The 23,246-nt window shown below is 31.2% G+C and overlaps 1 protein-coding gene across 1 annotated transcript in view; it reads left to right on the top strand.

The window, feature by feature from the left end:
• The window catches only part of LOC129984845 (DNA polymerase theta-like), a 64,874-nt gene extending 41,918 nt beyond the window's left edge, over positions 1–22,956 (top strand). The window contains exons 19-26 of the mRNA XM_056094810.1: positions 1,102–1,254; positions 4,827–5,008; positions 6,273–6,482; positions 7,851–8,094; positions 15,057–15,241; positions 17,485–17,596; positions 17,676–17,939; positions 22,592–22,956. Of these exons, the coding sequence (XP_055950785.1) occupies positions 1,102–1,254; positions 4,827–5,008; positions 6,273–6,482; positions 7,851–8,094; positions 15,057–15,241; positions 17,485–17,596; positions 17,676–17,939; positions 22,592–22,806 (1,565 nt within the window). The 3' untranslated portion in view covers positions 22,807–22,956. The remainder of the gene's footprint in view (positions 1–1,101; positions 1,255–4,826; positions 5,009–6,272; positions 6,483–7,850; positions 8,095–15,056; positions 15,242–17,484; positions 17,597–17,675; positions 17,940–22,591) is intronic.
• The last annotated feature ends 290 nt before the right edge of the window (positions 22,957–23,246 follow it).

The following is a 23,246-nucleotide window of genomic DNA, read 5'->3' as shown; positions in this document are numbered from 1 at the left end:
GAAATAAAAAAATAAACATTGATGATAACATTCATGACAATGATTTTAAAAATCTATTAAAAAGTTATTTTTAAATGCAAAGATATGAAAGATTTAAAATGAAAACTAAACCTTATTAATCTTTTAATTTTATAAGGGTCTACTTTTTTAATAGTATTTTAAAAAGAAAATAAAGTACAAAATTAAAATTTGCAATCATTACTATAATGAATAATTGGGTAAAGATAATATTGAACAAATATGAACCAAAAAGGAGTCAGTTACCATTTGTATCAGGTACAATTAAGTATGCTGTACTTGATATTGCAAAAATAAGTACGAACACTACCCTCATAATACCCAAAATTTACAAAGAGCTAAAAGCATAAAACCTGGAATAATTTTTTAAAAATATGAAAACTGATTTTCTGTATCAATTCTATTTATGGGTTACATTAATTTTATTTTCATATTACAGTTTTTTTTTTTTTTTTTTTTTTTTGATAAAAATTGTCTCTGGAATCTAGTTTAAGATATTAATATTTTTCCTATCATTTTTCACTGTTCATGCTTTTTTGTTAAGACTGCAATACACATTGCTATAATTTTAACAAAATATTATTGAATACTTCACGTATTACAAGCTTAAAAGTGAAACTGTTTTGATTAAAATATTTTTCTGTTATGATTAGCCTCATTTATATTTTTCAGTGTTTCAGATTTTTCAAATGTACCATCAACTAATAGTTTTGTTGAAAAAGTATCTCTGTTATAACTTTAAAATATTTTTATTGAACATCTGAATTAAATTTTAAAAACTATTGAGCCAAATTTTGTCAGGAATCTTGCATTGAATGCAATTTGAGAATTGAAAAATATTAACATTCCATTTGGAAAATTTCAGCCTTTATAGGAAATATATCTTGCATGAAATGATTACTCCTTTGTGTTAACATTTATTCTTAATTCACTTTCTCTAATTTTAGAGTATTTGGGAGTTTCAAGTTAGGGCAGCAAATATTTCTGTCCTAATCCATTATTTAACTATACTTTATAGTTGAGCTAAAATTATAGAATTCCTGAATTTCAGTCTACGCTAATTTTTTCTTTCTTTTATATCAGATTTTGATAATTATCAAGGAAGTTTAGGAATGCAATATTTCAGTTCCACTCCAGGGAAGCAAAGAGCTTCAACTGAAGCTTTTGTTGTGTTTCATCTCATAGACAGACTTCTTGTCACGCTGAAAGATCAAGAGCTCTATAAGGCTTTCACTAGTAAGTTTCATGATAACATTTTCCCCATTTTGTGATATTATGCAGTTTCTCAATTTAATTGTTTTCCTGGGAACTAATAAATCTAAAAAAAATTTCACATTCAACCTTTCCTTTTTTGCATTTATGATGTCACAGCACTATAAGATTTTCATTTTTTTTTTTTTTTAATTTCGATTTCAAACAAAAAAAAATATTTATCTATAAATTTAGTACACTGTCAGTTATGATATTATTTTTGCTGCTGTAGATTTTTTATTAGTTGAGAAAAATAGATGTTGGAAGCTGAATTAATGTCAAGGATTTTAATGGGCAGAATGTCTGGAATTATATTTCTCTTTAAAAGATATGGAAATTTCTTTTTTCAAACTCCTTAACAGACAGAGAAAAGATGAATTTAAAAAAAATTATGTTAAAGTAAAAAGTTTTTATTCCTGAAATATTCTATTGCAGACAGCACTGGATTAAGCTATACAGGAGGAACGCTGTAAGCTATACAGGAGCAGATTTCTAATTCTAAGCTTCCCTTTGCTCTTTCCAAAATCATATATATAGACAATGTTAACGAATTAAGCAAAAGATTAGATCTAGAAAACATTTATATTTGTAACCTTAAAACTGTATTTCCTTATGGTCTCAATAGTAAATTAAATGGGGAAGATTACGCAGATTTAAACAATAATTGATTTTATTACAAATTTAACATATTTAAAAATTTTCTAAATAAAGATAACTATTCTAAAAGATTTAAAAGAGGTAAAGGAAAAGGTGGCAATTTTCAAATTATATTTGAGGAATTTCAAAATTACTATAATCTGGAACACAATAAAAAAAAAACATTCACAAAATTAGGAAATACATTTTTGGTCTTAGAAATAATAAAATTAAATGCTTATTAAATAATAAATTCAGGGAGTTAGAGTTTAAAAATTTGTACACAAAATATATAATTCTAGATCTAATTAAATGTAAGCTTAACATTGGAAAAAACGATTTACTTTTTAATAATAAAAATAATGTTTACAAAGAATTCTTTGTGATTAAATTCTTGGATATTTACTTCATATATCTAAAATTACCCACAATTGTACATAATAATAATTTATTTTTTTTTCCTCTATCAGATAAAACAACTGCTTTAATAGCGTTTAGTTATACTTCAACTTTAAAGAAAAAAAAATTTGTAATTATAATTACTATAGCAAAAATTTAGATAAAATAAATATAACAGATTGTTACTGTAACAAAGAAAACTTTAAAGATTTTATAGATGTAGATAAAGGTCATATTATTACAGGTAATTTAAAAATTATTGAATCCAACTCTTTAAGAGAATTAATGGAAAGAGGAACTAAATTTAGATTGAGAGAAAAAATGAACCATAATAAAATTTTAATTTCTATTGGTAAAGATTTGGATATTTTTATTGCTAAATTATCTAGAAAATACCATTGGCCTGCGAAAGATTCTGGAGGATGGAAAGTGAGAATTTTGGAAGAAATTAAAATAAAAATGAATACTGATATTGGCAGATCTAAAGAACACAGTATTTATTTTAGCAAAACATTAAAAAAACGAAATAAAAAATTTAAAAGAGAAATTTATTATTACAGTAATAGATAAATCAGCAAATAATTTCTGTTTAATTTGTAAATATTATTATAAAGAACTTTTAATTAATGAATATAACTCTAATGCAACTTATATGTTAAAGAACACCGGGAAAAAGGAATTAAATAAAAGAATGCTAACTTTCGCAAAAAAAATAAAATAAAATAAAATAAAATAAAATAAAATAAATAAGACTTGCTCTCTAAATTATTCTTATTTATTCCCAACAGTTAAATTTCATAAAAATCCATTAAAATTCAGATTCGTGACTTGTAGCACTGGCAGCTATAATTACTATACGGGAAAACATTTCTTTAAATACTTAAAAATTATCTTGGACAAAATCAAAGATGAAGATTCCATAATTTCTAGTAACAAAGAAGTACTGTATTTTCTTAAAGATAACAACATTAATAAAATTAATACTTATGGTTTCGAAAAATTATACGACAATCTACCTCATGAAAAATTAATAAAATAAAAATAAATAAATAAATATGTTATTCCTAAAAATAACTGGCTAGAATTATGTAATTTTAATATTACTGTAAACTACGTTTTTAATGGAATTAATTTTTATAAACAAGTTAAGGGCATTCCATTGGGAACAGCTTTCTCAAGTGCTTTAACTAATATTTTCCTACATTTAAGCTTAAAATTTCTTTGCCTGCTGCTGATAGGTTCTTTCCTTTTTGTTTCATTACTGGTTTGAGTGTTATTATATGGTATTTTTGTTATTTTTGTTTTTGTATTTTTACTTATTAGGGGATATATTCTTCTAATTTGTTGTTTTGTATTTTCCTTTCTGTTAAAATGGTATATCTCTTGGGACTAATTTCAGGGGATTTTCGGGTCATGAGGAATCATTATAAGACTGTCTAGTCTGCATTCCTTCACAGAAAAAAAAATTTTTTTTTTTCTTTTTTTTTTTTTAATCCCTGCCTGAGGGTGACCCTTGAAAAAGTCTTCAGGCCGGATTCTTTTTTTAATTTGGTTTAATTTGATTTTACTATTAATTTGATTTTATTACTTTTGAGTCAATTCATCTGTGTTTTAGAAGTAGCTGCATTTGCGCACTCTAAATACTATGAAGTTGTTCCTTTTTTGGTTTTAGTTTGAATAAGAAATAATTTTTAGTTTCAATTCCGAATCTATTTCGTTTTCAAAATATTTCTTACTTTAGATTGGTTACTTATATATAAATTGGTTTTAGTTTCATATCTATTTAAGTAATTTTAAGTAACAAATGTTATGACAAAATATTTTGTATGTAACCTACAAGACAGTTGGTGTTTGTATCTTGTATGTAGAAATTTTTTAATTTAAAATTAGTTTTTAACTAAATGGCAAAAAAAAAAAAATAATAATAATAAATAAATAACTCATTTATCTAATTGGAAATGCTCAAAGCGTGCAAAACTTTTTGAGCATCAGTCAACTGCAACATAAACTAAACTATGCTGATCTGTAGAAAAATTTGAAGAAAAAATCCTAAAAGTAGTGCTTTGGGTTTGGTGTACATTTTGTACTTTATGAAAATATATATATGGTGCGGCCAGCGTTTAAGAGTGTTTTGCATTAGGAATAAAATGAATTATACTGCTAAGCGAGGCTCCATTGTATTCATTTTATTTCACATAATTAAAAAACAGCCTATAATTTTTTAAACAATAAACTTTAAATGCATTTCTAATTTAAAAGATTGACACTCACCTTCAGTGTTTTGCTGATTTGGTTTTATTGTGTAAGAGTCCAATTAAGAGTGTAAATGTTCTTGTAACAAAGACTTTTAATGGCAAAGTATTATCTCTCCAGATATTTATTTTTCCCGAAAATTTATAATTTGTAACTTTTATATCCATCAACACACATTTCGATAATTCTAGATTCGCTAGCCACTGTAAAGAATTAGAAAGTATTGTCCTTCTGAATTTTTTTGAATTGATGGTATACTTTATTTTCAGATATAGAAATGCCTTCAATTATTGCATTTGCTAAAATGGAACAAAATGGTTTGGGATTTAATACAACTCTTGCAGTTAAATATCAGAAAGAATTACAAAAGAAGCAACAAGACATTTTAGAGAAAGCATATGAAATGGCTGGGAGACGTTTCAACATTTTATCTTCAAAGGAAGTTTCAAGAGTATGTAATTTCTTGTTAACAGTTCTGCAAAATATCAAAGCAATTTTTCTCATTATTGAATTGGTAACAAATTGGAGTATAACAAAAATAACTCAAAAAGACTGAGCTATATTAATGGATTTTGGTATGTGGTTTTTACACAAAATTTGTTGATTGTTTGCCAAATTTTGAGCAAAATCTATATAGCCAGATTTCCCGAAAATAAATTAACATGATAACTACAAAATGAAGAGAGCTGCATGGATAAAGTTTGTTCACAGATTCTACATTTAAAGTGTAGATTTTTTTATCAAATCCGTCAAAAGGATGACTTTCACTCAGTCTTTAATTTTATAAGCATAAAATTCAAAATTACAATGACTTGATTATGTGAAATTTGGTAGGTGATTTTCCGTCTAAAGCACAAATTCTATTTTTCGGTATGTAGTGCTAAATGCTAGAGATTAGTTGCTACACAAAAAATAACCAAAGATCATACTATAAATTCACTAAAAATGTTAGGTACAAGCTAAAGATCAATATTTTGCCATTGCCATGTTAGGCATTTGCAGTCTTATCCATGGTTCATAATTTTATTGGGACTTATTAGAGAGTGTGTGGGAAAATTTTGGAGAGACTTCCATTGGTTATCCTTTTGTATCTTCTTGGATGAATAATTTGAACTGATTCACTACCTTAAGCTTTATCAATGATTGTGAGTTAAATAAATTGAATATTTCGAAATGGAAAAAATATGTTATTAATTATCTGAATTTAGTAGGCGTTAATAGCCACTGGATGGTATTCTTTCGAATGATATTAAATCTCATTCTATATTTATTTTATTCATGTTAGATTTATAAAAGTGATTTTCCTTTCTTTTTATAGAAATTGCAAGATTCCTCTATGTTTTATGCTTTTCTCTTTTGACACTAAAAATTGCTTTCTTCAATATTTTGTATCATTTTTTTTTTTTTTAGCTTCTATTATTTTGGCATTTTTTACTGAATGATAGTAACTTAAACATAATTTGTCAAACATGTTTTCTTTTCAGTTAATTTAATACAGTCTTTATCACAAACATATGTTAAAGTATTTATTTAAAAAAAATCACTTTAAACCTCATATCTTTACATTATTATCCTCTGCATTTATTTATATGGATTAAATCATTGGGATTTTACTTATGTGGATTAAATAATTGTGATCTGTGATTTTTTTTTATTTATCTGCATAGAATCTTATAAAAGACCCTCCCTTTTATTTATTTAATTATTTTGCTAAGATTTTATACAAAGAGCTGAAATTGAATCCAGGCATAACTCCTGGCAGCCCATCAACTCGCCGACTGCTTTCTGTTGGAACTCCGAATCACAACAGACGACTTCCCCCTGAGCTGAAAACAAACAAAGAATGCTTAGAAAAAATTTTGCACTTGCATCCTCTTCCTAAAGCCATTTTAGACTGGAGAAGATTGTCGTTCGCTACCACTAAGGTAACTGTTATTAATAAAGTTATCATTGTTATATCATTATGTAATTAGAAAAAAATACTACAGCAAAAGTTATTCTGCACATCGAAATTCCCAAGGTAAAGAAGCCACACTACTAAGGATATATCTCAAAATTCATAATAGTACTGATTGATGAAATTGTAGTATCACTCTGATGAAACTGACAATGTCACAGCAAAAAAGAGATTGAATAAACGTTCACCCTGGAGACTTCCTTCTCTTGCAGCAAACACAAGGTATCTCGGAACTTGCGATAAAACATGAAAATGCTTTCATATAACAAAGGATAATGAGTGAACTAAAGTTAATACTTTCAAGCATTCTATATTTTATATTTCTGTATTTTTTTTTGAAACAATAGTAGGCCTGCAAACAGAAAATTTATTTCAGCATGAGTACATAAAGGATTTGTAATATAATGGGAACAATGTAATACACAAATGCAAAAGAAAGTTTCACAAAAAGAATGTATATGCCTAACACTAACTGGTTAGAAATTTGTTGTTGGGACACAACTAGAGTGGATATCCTTTGAGTGCATGCTTTTCCTTACTTACAGACACGTTCTGAAAATTACACTTTTCTTGGCTAAGTTGCAGTAGGAATTAACTTTATCTTTTAATTTGTTTTGATGTAGCATGAAGGTCACACATTAATAAAGCTAATTCCGTCACCCCTCTGCAAGCGTAATGTGCTCGTGCAATTTAAATTTTATTTTGTGTGAAGTATATTATCAGAAAATATACTTAAAACGTGTTTTTAACTGGTTGAAAATAGAAACTTAATTCATATGTTAGAAAACTGATATCATTCAAATGATCATTTTTTTTGAATTTTAAGATGGTGTAAAAATTATTTTTGTATTATAATATTTTCGGAAGTTATCTCGGATAAACACCAAAATTTCGCTTATTTTTAGTAATTAAAATTTTCAAATTACCATTTCATCATCAAAAGTGCACATTTTAATAGTTCTAGATCAAATGGTCTGGCCTGTAAACACTTAAACATAAACACATCTTCTTCATATAGAGCTTTATTACTGTTTAATATTATTCAAAGACTTAAAGTAAAAAAAAAAAAAAAAAAAAAAGACTTAATATTATTTTTAAATAGTTGTTGATTCCTTAAGATCTATAGTTCCCCCTCTCGCTTTTTGTAATAGGTATTTTCCAATAGAAAACTGCGTATAACAAATGTAAAATCATCTACTTTTACTTATTTTAACGGCGATTGAGCATCAGAAACTGGCGCCGATCATTTTCATAAATTCGTAATTTTCTTTATTTTACAAACATTTGTGAAAGCTTCATTTTACAATGGATCGTTTTTTTTTTTCATCCTACGTAGGCACTGTTGCCATTGTTGAGGAAAAATAGAAAAGATTCCTTTTTCGACATGGATCGTTTGTATGCCACTTGCTATGTTTATACTTTGACCGGCCGAGTCAATGTCCACAGTCCGAACCTGCAGTTCATCCCGAGGGATTTCAGTGTAGACTGCACTCTGCAGGATGAGGATGAGGACCAATGCACTCATGAGGTCATGTCACAGTTTGGAGTTAGTCTGAGAAACTTATTTATCCCCAGCACAGGTTTTTATCTGATTTTATTTTTTACTTTATAATGCTAAATGTTTGTGATCTTTTTTGTTATTATTCTTTTGAACTACAATCTATTTGAGCTATCCTGCTAATATTAAATAGCATTAAAAGGGATTATTGTAGATTAATAAAAGTTTTTATGGCAAGCGAATAAATACACTTTGCTGAGTGCAAATAGTCTCTCTTGTTTATTTCATTCCATTCCAGTAGTCTTCATATGAGAAATTAAATTTATCACTCGATTGCTGTTTAAGGTTAACTACTCAGTTTTTAAAAAATACGAAGAAACAGTAGTTATGGGTACAAGAAGTTATGCTCTTAATTCATGCTGCTGTTTTATTACTGTTCTAAATTAAAATTAAGGAAATGTGACATAATTTTCAAATAAAAATTTTTAAAAACCAGAATGGTTATGGAAATTTCTCTTAAATTTTATTGAAATTTCTATTTTTAAAAAGCAAAGAAATGGCAACGACGGAAAATGAAGCTTATAATGATATTCTAGCAGGAGGTTATTGTTCTGAATGATAATTATAGTATACCAAAATTCAAGTGCCGTCTTTGTTTTATTTTAGCACCCATTCCAAAAATTCTCTCAATTGCTAAAATTATACAAAAAGAAGTAATGATTTTTAATAAGTAGAAGCTCTATCTTTGAAGGACTTATTTTTTGTGTTATATTACTTTTTTAAGTTAACACAGCGACAGAGTTATTGCTTTAAATTATTCCATAAGTTGATTTCCTTAGTACTTTTTATCACAGGTAAACTCTTCCAGCATTCAAATAAGCATTAAATCCAGGCAGGACATATCTCCATATAAATATGGATTTCAGGTTTTGTAATAATTTTTAATATCAAGAATTTTTTGTAAAAACGTTTATTTATTTAATTGCTCAGTTGATCATACTTATATTACTTCTCAATGTTTATGTTTGGCACTATTCATTCTTTTACGAAGTTCAGTTTTTTGTTGTTGTTATTCCAAGCCTGCGTCATTTCTATAAAACATATAAGAATCTCTTATATTAGAAACAACTCATAAAGCTGTGACTGCATTATCAAGTAAATTCTTTAATATTTTCATTCTTTGTAGTTGGCTTATATTTTGTGTTTTGTTGAAGAATGATGCAATGGCTTTTTGTAGAATCATATATTTTGTTTGAAATTGAATAACGGCAAGTTTTGTATGGCAACTAAAAATGAAAAAGAAACACTGAAGACAAAGAGGTTATTTCTATAGACATATGACGTTTTTTTTTTTTTTTCTTCTTTTTCAAATTCTGTATATTATGGCTAATATTAAGTCAGCATAATACAAGGCGATTACATAAAAAAAAAAAACTATTTTATGTGCTTTTTACTATGGAGCCGTTAATAAATTGAATGAAATTTTGTTTTAAAATATTTTGAGGTAAGTGTTCAAGAATCATAGGGAAAGTAATGGTTAATCTCTAATAATTATCGTTATAGTCATAGAATTCGCAAACTTTAAAATGGCAACACTTTTTTTTTATTGGAATATGGTCTCCATAATGAAAAACTCTAAATACCGTTTGAATGACCCTGTAGCACGAAAATCTTCAGCTCTAGACAGACTAAGCAGCAAAGTGAAAAAAATCAAGAAGGAAACAGAAGCAACAGAAAGCAATACATTTTATTTTGTTTCACAATTTTTCCGCGTGACCTCCTTCGCGCACAGTGAAGTATTTGTATGCGGTAGAGGTGGATAGCACTGCAGCACGTGTCTGCTAAACCTGACGTCTGAAGGCTGACATGTAACGGATGATGAATCAGATGCCAGTTTATAGATTAAATGCATGCCCTTTGAATTTCAGATATCCATGCAGTTAAAAGCGATTAATGTGAGAGTGAGAGGGAGGAGACCTTGCCACCCACGGAAAGTAAAATGGCGGGAGATCATCTTAAGAGAAGTTTGTTTGCTTGAAGAAACTAAAACGTTTGAGAGAAGACTCCACCTTGTATCCACACGACATCGAATAGTGTATTTCGTTGCTACCATTCGAGAATTATGCAATAACGCAACGTTTTTAGATAGGGAGCACTCGTTGCTGTACCCTTTGTAGACTTTCGACAGTAACCTCTACAAAAAAATAAATTAAATACAATTATGAAAATTTCGGTTATACAACACCACACAGATACCGTTTCTTCTGTGTGATGGAATTCAGCATAATGTACGCAGTTCGTCGAATGAATGTTGCCATTCAATGAAAAACGGATCTAGCCCCTCAACAAAATATATAGAAACCAGCTGTTATCATTGTCATGCCTGATGAGGAATTCTGAGCACAATTGAGTCGTTGTTAATTATCATTCACTTGCTGGAACCAATAAGGGAAAATGTGGAGAACAGAGCGCAAATCTTGCGAATCGTAGAATAGTTATGATAACTAGCAGCTCAGATATTGGGATAGTTTTGTCATAGTCGCCCTGTATTTGACTTCATACGGGGTGCCCACTCTCAATATCTAATCTCCCAACGACCTAAACTTCCATGTTCTAAATGACATAAAGGAGGGTATTTTATGTTTGTGTTTGTCAATAATTGTATTCAGAATTAGAGTTACGAATTCGAAATTTTTAAACAGTCATAACCATCTTTAGAAAGATATTCTGGATGTATGCTAACATGCATATGTGAAATGCAAGTATTCAGAGCTTCATAACTCAGCTAGTTTTGGTTCCAAATCAGTGGATTTCTTTAAAAATGCTTGTCGGTAGTATTGTATCAAGTATGACAGACTACATAAAAATTTGAATATCAATTTTTTTTCACCTGTATGTACATCGACTCAAAGAACATCATTTTAATTCACTACTTAATTTAAAACATCTTTTCAATGAGAAGTATGGTGGAACGAACATAATAACTCGATCCCGAATCTCACACGTGATGCGAGACGCTCGTTGAACGAAACAATTTTTTCCCATAGGAATCCATGGAAAACAGAACCGCGTGTTCCGTTTTGATAAGGGGAAAGGGGGGAAAACCTCTCAAAATTATAATGCGATTTATTATTTATAATCTATGGCTGTGTTTTTTTACAAGAAAAAATCTAACGAGTAATATGGCTTTTTAGCTACGATTCAAAATCTGACAAAAACGACACAGCGTTATTGTAAAATGAATTTGTAGCACGTATATGCCATATCAGGTTGCTGCTCAATCTACGATGCAGTCATTTCCCCTGTTTTCGAGCATCACCCTTATTTCACTGGGACAGGGGCTGCGGCAGATGTTTGCCGACGAGGGGGCTAGATGAATACAAATAGAGACAAGCACAATTTCTCTAATTTGGTTTCAAAATAACTCATAATAATTAATTTTTATATTTAATGAAAAGAAATGAAGTACTATTTAGCTTCTTTTTTTTTTAATTCAGATACGGGTCCTTTCTTTCATTGTTAAAAATTTACAAATACATTTGTAAAAAAATATTCTCAGTTTCTTTTATTGACCATCAAAAGATTATCAATATTTGAATCTTTTTCTTTTTTTTATGAAACTCTTGAGTTTTACTGGCTCTAGGATCTAATTTTGGAAGAAAAAATATATAATTCATTCTAGATTGTAGTCTATAGATAGAAACGCAGATTGTGCCAGAACGACGTATCATATTCAGTGAACAAATGTATACTCTTACCATGAAAGTTATATAAAATGATTGTAGAAACTAAATTCAAAAGGTTTTACAAAAGAAAGTTTTTAGAAATCCATAGTAATAAATTTTTAAAATATTCGATATTTTCGCCAAAAATCGATTTTTTTTTAGAGTAGACCCTACCTAAAATAATTTTTATAGGAATTGCAACAACGAGCAGGAATTCGGATGCATATCTTTAAGAATAAGCGCGCCTGCACAGCAAAAGTTTGTTATAGTTCGGTTACGAAAAATATAGAATGCTGTAAAGATATATATATGTTGTTTCTTAAGAAGTTCGGAGAAAATATTTTGTAAATATAATTTCAAACTTACTATATTATTTTAGAAATGAAAAAGGCACTTGTGAAAAATGGACTACTTAAACATTAGGTTCCCCATTTATTTATTTTTCAATGCATATTTAAGATTAAAACCACCGCGAGCGATCGCCCCAAAACTTTCTCTAATAAACTTGTCATGCCAGAGAACGCCTTACATGGCATTCGCGTATAATAGTCACAAAATATTAACCTTTGGCGTGAATTTAGCATTTTTACTGAATCTTCTGTGGCATCCTTGGCGAATTATTCGGCATTTAATCTCTGGCATGCGTTAATAGTATCCAAAAATCGAATTTGTGTTTTAGACACGTTTTTCTCAACCGACTGAAATAAAAATTTGAAACAAATCTGCACTTGTAGTATCAAAATCACATAGCAAATTTGATATATTTAAGTCAATTGAATTCCCGAACTTGCATGTTTCTGAAAGTACAGACCGATAGACAGTCAATCCGTGTCGATTTGGCTCAAAATTTGACAGGAATGTATATTATAGATGTTAAATTTGTGTGCCGAATGTACCGATCTAGCTCTCCTTATTTTGTAATTATCGCGTTAACTTATATTCGAACAGAGTGACTTCCTCTCAGCAAATTTCCACTATCTATCTCAAAGTGTTTTTCAGTTATCTTTGTTACAAACAGATACACGGATATATTCTAAAAATGTGTTTTTCGAACTTAGGGAGATCTAAAACGTGGAGATTCGTTAAAACAAATTCGTCATACTACGCATACGAGAAAGTAAGAATCAATGCATTTTATTAAAAAAAACAATTAGATCTTGAATGTGAACTTCCAAATTGTCCCAAATAAGATGTGCCATCTAATAAGGAAGTTAAGCAAATTTCTATGGGATTGGGTTGATGTGTAATATATGAATATTCTATTAATAACTATTTCAATCATCATTTCATCAAGATATCTTTATCCAAAGTCTATTAAAAATTTAGAAGCTCCTGAAATGATATAGATTTTGCCGCGAAGAGTCATTGAAGGAAATTTTTTTTAAAAAAATGCGTTTTCCGATAACATGGTTATAATACTGAATGCAGAATCTGAAGATTTAAGTAGTAATTTATTTAATAAATTTAGTGCATACTTGGATAAGCTCTTTTAGTGTAGCTGAAAAGTGTATTTATTATTTTTTTTTGTCGTCAATTGAAGTCGGTAATAATTCTATAGTATAATAATTGCACCCTATAAATGAGATTGCAAAAAAAAAAAAAAAATCAGATATTTGAATGTTAAATAAATTTCATTCATAGTTATACAATTTACTTTGTGATTTATAAGGAATTCGCATCATTTGTCTACAGCAAAGTAACTCTTCTTAGCATGCATATTGCAGAAGAGCGTCCAGAGAAAAGAGCATTTTATTAAATTTCGTTTAACCATTCACTAGATTTTAGTCGGAAAATTATTCCAGTGAAATAAATAAAATAAATTTTCCAATTTGTTACCGAGAATGTAACAATTGGATGAAAAAATGACGATTCATTTTAGAACTATTGTGCACTAAATTCTGAATTGGGGGGGGACCTATCGTCCTATACACGTATATTTCTCTAATAACTCCACCTGCAGGTAATCGAAATACTCAATAAAAATAATTTTTTCCCTCATAAATTGTGAGAACACCTTAGCCGAAAGACAAAGATTAGTTGGCAAAAATGCGACATCTTATTCATTTGTCAACTTATTGATTATTCTGCTAAATATAGCGCAAATTATAAGCTGAATGAACGACATTTAAATCAGAAGTCTGAAAATCTGCGAACTTAACATCTTCGGTATCCTTAGAATGAGTTCTTAGTCGACCGATCAAAAATGTTTGGCAAAATGCAATATCTTATTCATCTGTTATCTTATAGGTTACATTGCAAAACATAGTAGAAATTATAAACTGAATGAACGATATTTGAATCAGATGCCTAAAAATCTACGGGCTTCCGTCGCATTTAGCTCACAGACGGCCTTCCAGAAATTGTCGGCGGAATACGATATCTTATTTACTTTGTCGGATTTACTGCCAAATGAATGCACATTACAAGCTTGGCAAACGATATTTCAATCAAAGGCCTAAAAATCTGCCGATATAATTTCTTCGTCATCCATCGCATTGCGTTCATAGTCGGCAAATCAAAAATTGGTTGGCAACAAAATTCGGCATTTCGGCATTTTTTCTGCCACCCTATCGTTTATTTTGCCAAATATAGTCAAAGCGCTTTAACCGTTACTTGAATATTTGGATTATTTACAACTTATTAACTTTAAGGTAAATTTTAAATTATATCTACTCAGTATCTTGAAGTGATGAAGATTTTCGCTGACGAAACTCTCAATCCCTCGCCGACGGGGGGCAATCGCACCCCTGCTAGCACCGCCTCCGCACTGGATGGTTGCTGCGCTGTTCCATCTATTACTTCTTCCTCTTCTGACATCTCCTTCACAATATTTTGTTGTGACACAGAATGCAGTTCCATATTCGATAATTTGGCTATGTTCTACCACCAGCTCATCGATAGCGTGGCTACCCACCTCTAACTTTATAATTTTGGCCTCATAGCAAAATCTCATTAATTAACACTTACTTAAATTCTTTAAAGTCGCGTTCGACAACGCTATTCGCCAAAACGTCTTTCCATATAAATAAAGGGCGGGGGGAAAGACGTTTCTTCTTCTTCAACAAGCCCTCATCATGTGACATCACGGAATTTCCTCGCCACTCGTTCTACGAAACATCGCTCGTTAACTGCTTCACTTTTTTTTTTCGTTTTATTTTGCTCATTATACAAGGTACTTGTTAATCGAGGCTTGTTTGTACATATTTTGTTTCTGACAATTTAAAAATAAGTTATTTGTTGGACTTCGTATGTTGATATGGTAATGATTATGTTTAGACTAGATATTCTGTATGTTCCACTGCATTTTTTTTTCTGGCAGGTAACGTTTTGCTGTCTGTTGATTACTCACAGCTAGAACTTCGAATTCTAGCACATCTTTCTGGTGATAAGAAATTGATCAAGTCATTGAATTCTGGCACTGACGTATTCAAAACAATTGCAGCAAACTGGAAGAACATTCCAGTAGAATCGGTTTCTAGTGAGCTAAGGCAACAAACCAAAAAAGTAATAGCTTGTAACTTTTTTTTATTTTAATTTCTAATTTATCAAAAAAAAATTATTATTTTGTTTATTCATAAATTATTTTTGTAAAATTGTATGTATGTAAACTCGCACTTTCTTGTGTGAAAACATTTCTTAAAAAATATGCAAAGCTTCTAAAATATATGTGTATTTTGAATAAAATGTCATTTATATAAGAATTATCATTCACATGTTAGTTTGAGTTATGAATTCATTGAAAACCTGTTTTGATAAAATCTGACGGGATTAAAAAACACGAATTTTGGCTTCCTACAAAAGTTTTTGGAACTCATTTTTGGTTTATTACTTTTTATGAGAACACTTGAAATGTAATTTTGTTATTAAAACCTAGTCATGATAGATGAAATGAAAACGGCAATTGAAAGATCTGTATAAAAGTATCAAATTGATAAGCCACTTGATGTGACTTAACAAGAGATACGTAGAGTATACAATTTCTTTTGTCAGCAACCTGCATTTGGATCATTTCTGATGACTGATTAGGTTCTCGTTCAGCCTTCCACGCCCTTCTGCTTCCGTTCCAATCAGCATTTCTCCACATTCCCCACCCCCACCCCATTGTGAATAATCGCTAACATGTACTGTCAATATCCACCGTTGCATCTTTCTTTATTCACCTGCCTTTCAGATCAATTCTTGTGCGTATATGAGGTTATACGGGTTCTATCAGTTGCTCCTCTTTGGTCCGATTTCTTAGAACGATCGCGAAAAGATAAAACTGTTGATTCACAATTTCAAAATTTATTAAAAAGAGAAGCAAAGCATCAACGGGATATGTTATTGAAAAAATTATTTATGCCTTGAATATAAATGCATCTTTTCAAAAGAAATGTAATGTGCGCTAAAAAAAAATCTCCATCAAGGTACATAATAGCAATATGATAAAAAATAGAGAATACGTAAACAAGCGATTCGCGAAACAGGCTAATGGCGAAAAGAATCTCTTCTGCTTGCGGGTGGCATTTATAAAGAACTAGATTTTTGGCGCACGATGCATCTGTCGCATCGCCTGTTGCTCCAATCTGTGGTTTCTCTTTAATCCTTTCGACCTCAATGAGCACATGCGCTCCGAAGATCAGACTTCATTTTTATTGGATAGATAAATTCTGCTTTTACATGAGCTAGCGTAGTAAAAACCATTTTTATATAAAATTTAAAATTGTAACCCCGCAAAAGTCGAATCGAAAGGGTTAAAGTTATTATATTTTCAAGCCAGATCCCATCCACCTAATAAGAAACTCCTTTTTACTACGGATGTTCCATTCAAGTTGCACATGTATTCATTTCAAAGTGGCCTGTTATAATTTTTGTTTGTGTTTTTTCGTAATATTTTTATATATATATATATATATATGATGGATTTTTTCTGGGAGGGATATGTGTGCTGTCTTTGAAAAATTCATTTCTCCCAGGCTGAAGTGGGTCACAGAAGGTTCGGATTCTAAAAAGTGAATTACAATGTTTAAAAATCTGAGATTTCCTGGTCTAAATAAAAGTGAGCGTATCCACATACTCTCGGATGTACAGAAGGTCGCTGGTTTGGCGGAAATTTGATGCAAATCCCGGATGAATCCGTATGCCCGATTTCATCTGTCTGGCTATTTGCATTTTTGTATCATTACATTATCATGTACATGGACGGCCCTCCAGGCACATTTAACCAATTCTGTGCAAAATTGGAGGAAAATCTGAAATTTTAATTGAAAGACCACATACCAAATTTCATACCTCTAGATCATTATGTTTATCAGTTATCCTATTCAAATTTCCAAGCAGACATTGTCACAAAACCTATTTGCCCAACTGTGAGAGGTCTTTACATAGAAATTCATCAAAATTTTGATGTCTTCCCCACCCCCTATTATAGCAGATGAGTCTCTGCATACTTTGTAGGCGAAAAATATTGCACAGATCAACAGTTAACACGCACCTTCAAAATGAAAAAAAGATTGTTGTTGAAGCATTAGCTTTTAACAAGCATGATGGATGAAAAATGTAGTTATTATAACATAATTATAAAATTCTTTAAGGCTATTTGGTTTTCCAATAATGCAAAAACATTTTTCTGTTTCACAGCAGATCTAAAAGTAAATTCATTTTTTCTCTTTTTACAGCATAGGCTGTACTTATAATTTATCTAAATTTTTTCAATCTAGGTTTTTTTTGCTTGTAACAGTATTTTTATTTAATTTTTATCATTGCAGATTTGTTATGGTATGATATATGGAATATCAGTCCACACTTTATCCCAGCAACTCAACACAACAGAGGAAAATGCCTCTAAGTTTATGGAAACATTCAAGAATTCTTACCCCAGTAAGGATTTTAGAGTACCTTTTTCCTATACATATATGTTATTTATTGAAAGATGATTCACGGGTGTTACTTTTTATAGGCTTAACCGCATACTTTCAGTCGGTTATAGACGGGTGTTCCACTCATGGCTATGTTTCTACTCTCATGCATCGCCGTCGCTATCTGCCTCTCATCAAAAGCAAGAAGAGGTCGGAGAGGGCCCAAGCAGAGCGTCAGGCGATCAATACGACAATCCAGGGATCGGCTGCAGACTTGATCAAGGCAGCAATGATAAAGATAGAGAACGATCTTCTGGCTGCGTTTCCTGAAACATCGACGCCTTATTCTTCCATTCAAAATCCCGGTAAGAACATAAAAAGGAACTCCCTGTTTCTGATCTAAATTTTTAAAAATAGTCTTTTGATTTTGTAAATTAAAGTTTTTTTTAATATATTTTTTTACTTTCTCGTTTACAAAATATTATTATCGTTAGAAAATTCGTGTGCAGTTATTCGTCTCATTTCAGGCATCCCTGAATTTAAGAAACAGTATTTTGAAACTATGTTTGTTTGTCTGTGAGTACGATTCAAAAACGCTTTAAGATAAACTCTACTCCAAACTTGTAAATTTCTATCAAATATTTAAAGGAATTCAATCAAAAGTTTTTCTCTGTTCGTATGCAAACGAATACGGTAACAATAAAATAAAAACGACGATGAACAAAATAAAAGAAAAACTGGTGTAGTTCTGTTTCAAACGTTGACCAAAATCTGCCCATTGTTTGACTGCTTATCAGTCTGTATATTCGCATGCATGCAATGCGAAGCAAACGCGATGACTTGAAACTGCTACGCTTATGATAAATGAAATTTAATATGTTCTTATATGTGATATCTTAAGATCATATATGTTATATATGATCTTATTGCTTAAGATTTTGGTTTCAATCAATTAACGAAAAGGTCTCCAAAATGTACACTTGGTTTTCTTCCCTGTACTGCAGTCTTTAAAACGCTCATGTGCAAAACTCTGAAAATAAAATGCAGCACTTATCATGACCTTGCTAAACATTCACTATCTTCATGCGAAGATTGATAATGCTTCTGTTAATGAAAATTTTGCAGAAATCACTCTCACTGATTTGATAAAGAACTAATTTTCTTATTTCAAGCTTGTTCTGGTTGGATTGTATTTTTGATGCTTTACTTTATTAATCTGGAATTTCCAGATACCGAAGTATTGACTCATTGAAATTTTGTTCCGAGTATGCTCCAGAGATCAATCATATGGATAATATTTTCTCCTAATATACTGTACTGATTGCTTAAATGTGAATGTAGATTGTGAATATTGTTTCATCATCTTAAGCAAAATGAAGGTGAATATTTTTGATTAAAAAATCTTTCTCAAGAGCCATTTGGCAATGAGTTTAGGGATAATTTATTGAATAACTGGAAAGGTTATCAAAATTTTCTACATTCCACCATTTCTGTTCAGCAATTTCTGAAATTCTAGTACTTTCTCATTTTCTTTTTTGGAATTTAATATTATTACAAGCCTGTAAAGTTGCTTCCCAGCACGGTTAGTTCTATCACCGGAAAGACTGATTTACAATCATCTGTATTGGATGTTGCTCGGGTGCCGAACCAATGATTCCAGAGCTTGTCGACAAACTTGGCTACTATTTGGCGACTTCGCGGCAAAATAGATAATGCTGGAAACTGCGAGAATTTTAACGACCCTCCTTTAGGAACTGAGATACGCTGATTGGCCTAGAACATTCTCGGTCCGCCTCCCGGGAACTATAAAAGGACGGCAGTCTCAAGCTGCAAGTCGTAGTCCCATTCATTATTGAGATGTCATGGACATACTACGAAACGCATTCGGATTGCAGGATTGCACTGCTGAGGATTTTGAGCGTCTTAGACGCAAAGTGAATTGTCCCGCTTGTGGTCATTCTACCCTGATCTACTTTGGAAACGGACACTGCATGGATTGTCAAACACCATTACCAAAGACAAAGCTGGAAGAAGCTGGTATTAAATCCACGACACACCACGAAATCTCACCACCTGAAATAAACATGGACACTCAAGACAGCAATAAAAACTGGGCAGACAGATCCACCACAACAACAACTTCAAACTCCAGATCCTCAACACGCCAAATTCCGACTGAAAATCCCATTTCTCCTCCAACTCCAATCTCAGATGTCACAATGGTTTCACCAATATCACAGAAACAAAAAAAACCAAAAAAAAAAAACCCAAGACGACTTCCAAACTGTTCCGACCAAAAAAGCAGCTAAAAAGCCCCGTACCGAGGAAAATTTCAAAATCAGTACGGAAAACACCTACTCCCACCTACAAGAAGAAATTGACAAGCCACCAAAAACAATAGCACCGATCATGTCTAGTTATTCAAGAGAACTTCAATCTAATCTTGCAAGAAATAAAGAGAAAAATCCTGAAACAGAAAACCAATATCAAAGAGGATACATCCAAATACAACCAAAAACAGAAGAAACCAGACGAGAAATAATTAGTCTCCTTCAAAGCAAAAAGCAAGATTTTATCATCAATGAAGCTGCTGAGAAAGACCGATCAAAATAGTTATTAGAGGACTCCCGACCAACACCATAACAGACGACATTAAAAACGAACTTGAAGCTAACAACTATCAGATCCAAAGAATCAGCCAAATGAAGAACTTCCGATCCAAAACCCTCCTCCCATTATTTCTCGTAGAAGTCCGAAAAATTGGTAACTACAAGAACATTTATAACCTCAAGCACTTATGTTTCCTGTCCGTGAAGATAGAACCTTACAGAACCAAAAATACAGCTACAATATGCTACAACTGCTCCGGCTTCCACCATTCTGCCAGAAACTGCCACATCAAACCAAGATGCATTAAATGTAATGGAAACCATCCCACCCGAGACTGCCAAATAAAAGAAAAAATAGAAATTTGCATCAACTGTAATATGATCGGCCACCTCGCAGCCTGGAAAGGATGTCCTGCAATACCAAGAGCCCAAATCCAAACAGAAAACTATCCCAGAAGATCCTATGCAGAAGTTACCGACAGAAGAAATCACCAAAACATTGATTCTACCCCCCCCCCCCAAGAAGCCATCTCCCAAAGTCCAAAACCCAGAAGACCACAGCCTCCCCAAGCTTCTTTAACAAGCGAAATAGACGACATTAAAGAACTGAAAAACCACCTCAACGACCTCAGAGAGATCAGTGAACTTCTGATTGAATTCCCCAATATCCCAAAGGCCATCAGACTTAGTAAAAAAGCTAAAAACAAGCAAGAAAAACTACTTATAATCATAGACGCTCTCATCGCTGAAAATTGAACACCTAACAGACCACGCCCACGGCCGAGATCAAGACTCCTGATTCGCCCGCTCCTACATCTCCTCAATAGTACTTAAGACGATGCTCCTTTCCCTAATGTTTTCCTTGTGTCCTTGTGTGTGCTGCAAGTCGTCGTAGTCAAGTATCGACTCTTCGAGAGGATAGCGAAGCAACGGCGGAGTGCCAGCGTTGTGTGGAGTCCAAGCTATTGCTGAGCTGAGTTGTGTGTCGAGTCCTGTTGTCTGCTGTGAAAGCAGCATCAAGCTGTGTGTGGAATAACCAGTCGTTTAGTAGTGAGTCGGCAGCTGGATACAGCTAAAGCGAGAAGAGACAGTGCAGAAGTTCAGCCGTTTGGAGAGACCGTCGAGCGAAGCTCTGAGGATCCTCTCTCCTGCTGGATTCTGTCTGGCCGCTTCGTGTGCTGTGGTCGATTACTGATTGTGGGGTACTGTCTGCTGTCCTGTGTGTTCGTCTCGGTGGTTGTCGTTTTTCTATTCGTCGTCTGTGTCTTTGTATTTAATAAACATCGTTGTGGTTTTCTACCGAGGCCTGCTGATTGTGTTTTCACACCATACACCGACTACAAGTGAAGCCGGTGATCCGTAACAATATATTTCTTGAAGGGTGAAATGAAATGCTTCATTCTTTGCTAATTAAATTTTTAAAATATGGCTGAATAAATGTCCCATTAATATTCTGAATGATTTGAAATCCTGTATTCAAAAGTAGTTTTCTGGATTTTTAAAATACTATTCTAGTCATCCTTGTAGATGGTTAGATTATTGGTTACTATTTGGCAAATTATTTTGAATAATATATTTTTTTTTCATGATAAATTATTATCTGCTTGGAAAGTGATATGTGTTTATGTACTTTTTAAAAAATCTGCACGGACTTTTTTTTTCTCTCGTTCTTACTCTTTTTAGCATTTTTTTTTCATTAAAATTATTTTCTAATATTGCATTTTAATGTTGAAATTGAGGGGGAAAAAATTAATTTCTTTTTACTTTGCTGGATAACAGCTATTTTGAGCATCTTTTTTTTTTTTTTCAACTGAAAAATTGCCTTTAATTTTAATTCATTTTGTTTGGAGGGAGCATATACAATTTTTAAATATAATCCTTCCATTTAGTATTAAAATGTGATTTATTTCTGTTCTTTTTTTTTAATTGGACTGTAAATCATGAAAAGGGAGAAGAGATTTTGTGATCATTCTCCCAAACTTTGTTTTTACAATCAATACTTACATTACTGCCAAACTGAATCCAACTTATTGCAAAGAGGATATCGTTTTGCAGTCTTCTTGATATGTTTGAACACAGTTTTATATAAAATGAACGCGTTCTAATGAGAAAAGCTAGTTCCTGTCTCCCTTCCCCTTGCTTGTAACTTCTAGACAAAATCTGTGGCAAAAATCTGGTTTGTCATAGTTTTAATGTTGCAAAATTGTTCTTCATTGAAGTTGGGAATAATTATCCATTATTTTCTGATATTCTACTGTGTTTTTCTTAAAACTATTATATTATCCATTAAATTCAACATTCAAATATAAATACAGGTTATTTAAATAAAATTTTGAGTTTGAATTAAGTCTTCAGTTTCTTCAAATGCAATAATTTACATTTTGTAACGAATTATCTTTTATTTTTAGGTATTCGTGGCAGCCATTTGAAAAGACTGTGCAGAGGTGGTTTTTTGGTTTTGCAGATGCACGATGAATTGATATATGAAGTGAACAGGAATGACTTAAAAGAAGTTCTTAAAATTGTGAAGAATGCAATGGAGAAAACAACAAAATTGAGTGTAAAATTGCTGGTGAAAATTCGGACAGGCACATCTTGGGGAGAAATGGTGGAAATGTCCTGACATATTTATTGATGATTTAATGAAAGCGATTCATTTAGCATTTAAAATGAATTTATAAGACCCACATTTATATTTTACTTTTGAGAGTAGAGTTATTTATTAGCAAATGTTGAGTATGCAATAATTTTATTTATTTATGTTTTATTTAAATTTAAAATTTTGCACCTCTTATTTTATTAATTAAAACTTCTGTGATTTACCTTTTGTGATTTTTTATATTATCTGTTTACGTTATTGAGATGATATTTTTCATATTTATAATGTAGTAGAAATGTAAAAAATTTTATATTTTATTTTTAATGACATTTTAGCCTTTAAAACTCTTTTTTTTAACATTATTATTTTATTAATAGATTTTATTTTTATTTAATATTTTTAACATTTAACATTTTTTTTTTATTATTATTTTAAAAATCACACTAGATTATCCAAATTCAAAA

This window comes from Argiope bruennichi, chromosome 9 (assembly GCF_947563725.1).
Source record: "Argiope bruennichi chromosome 9, qqArgBrue1.1, whole genome shotgun sequence".
NCBI classification, from domain to species: domain Eukaryota; kingdom Metazoa; phylum Arthropoda; class Arachnida; order Araneae; family Araneidae; genus Argiope; species Argiope bruennichi.
The sequence above is the reverse complement of the archived record's forward strand: the minus strand, read 5'-3'. Positions and strand labels throughout refer to the sequence as shown.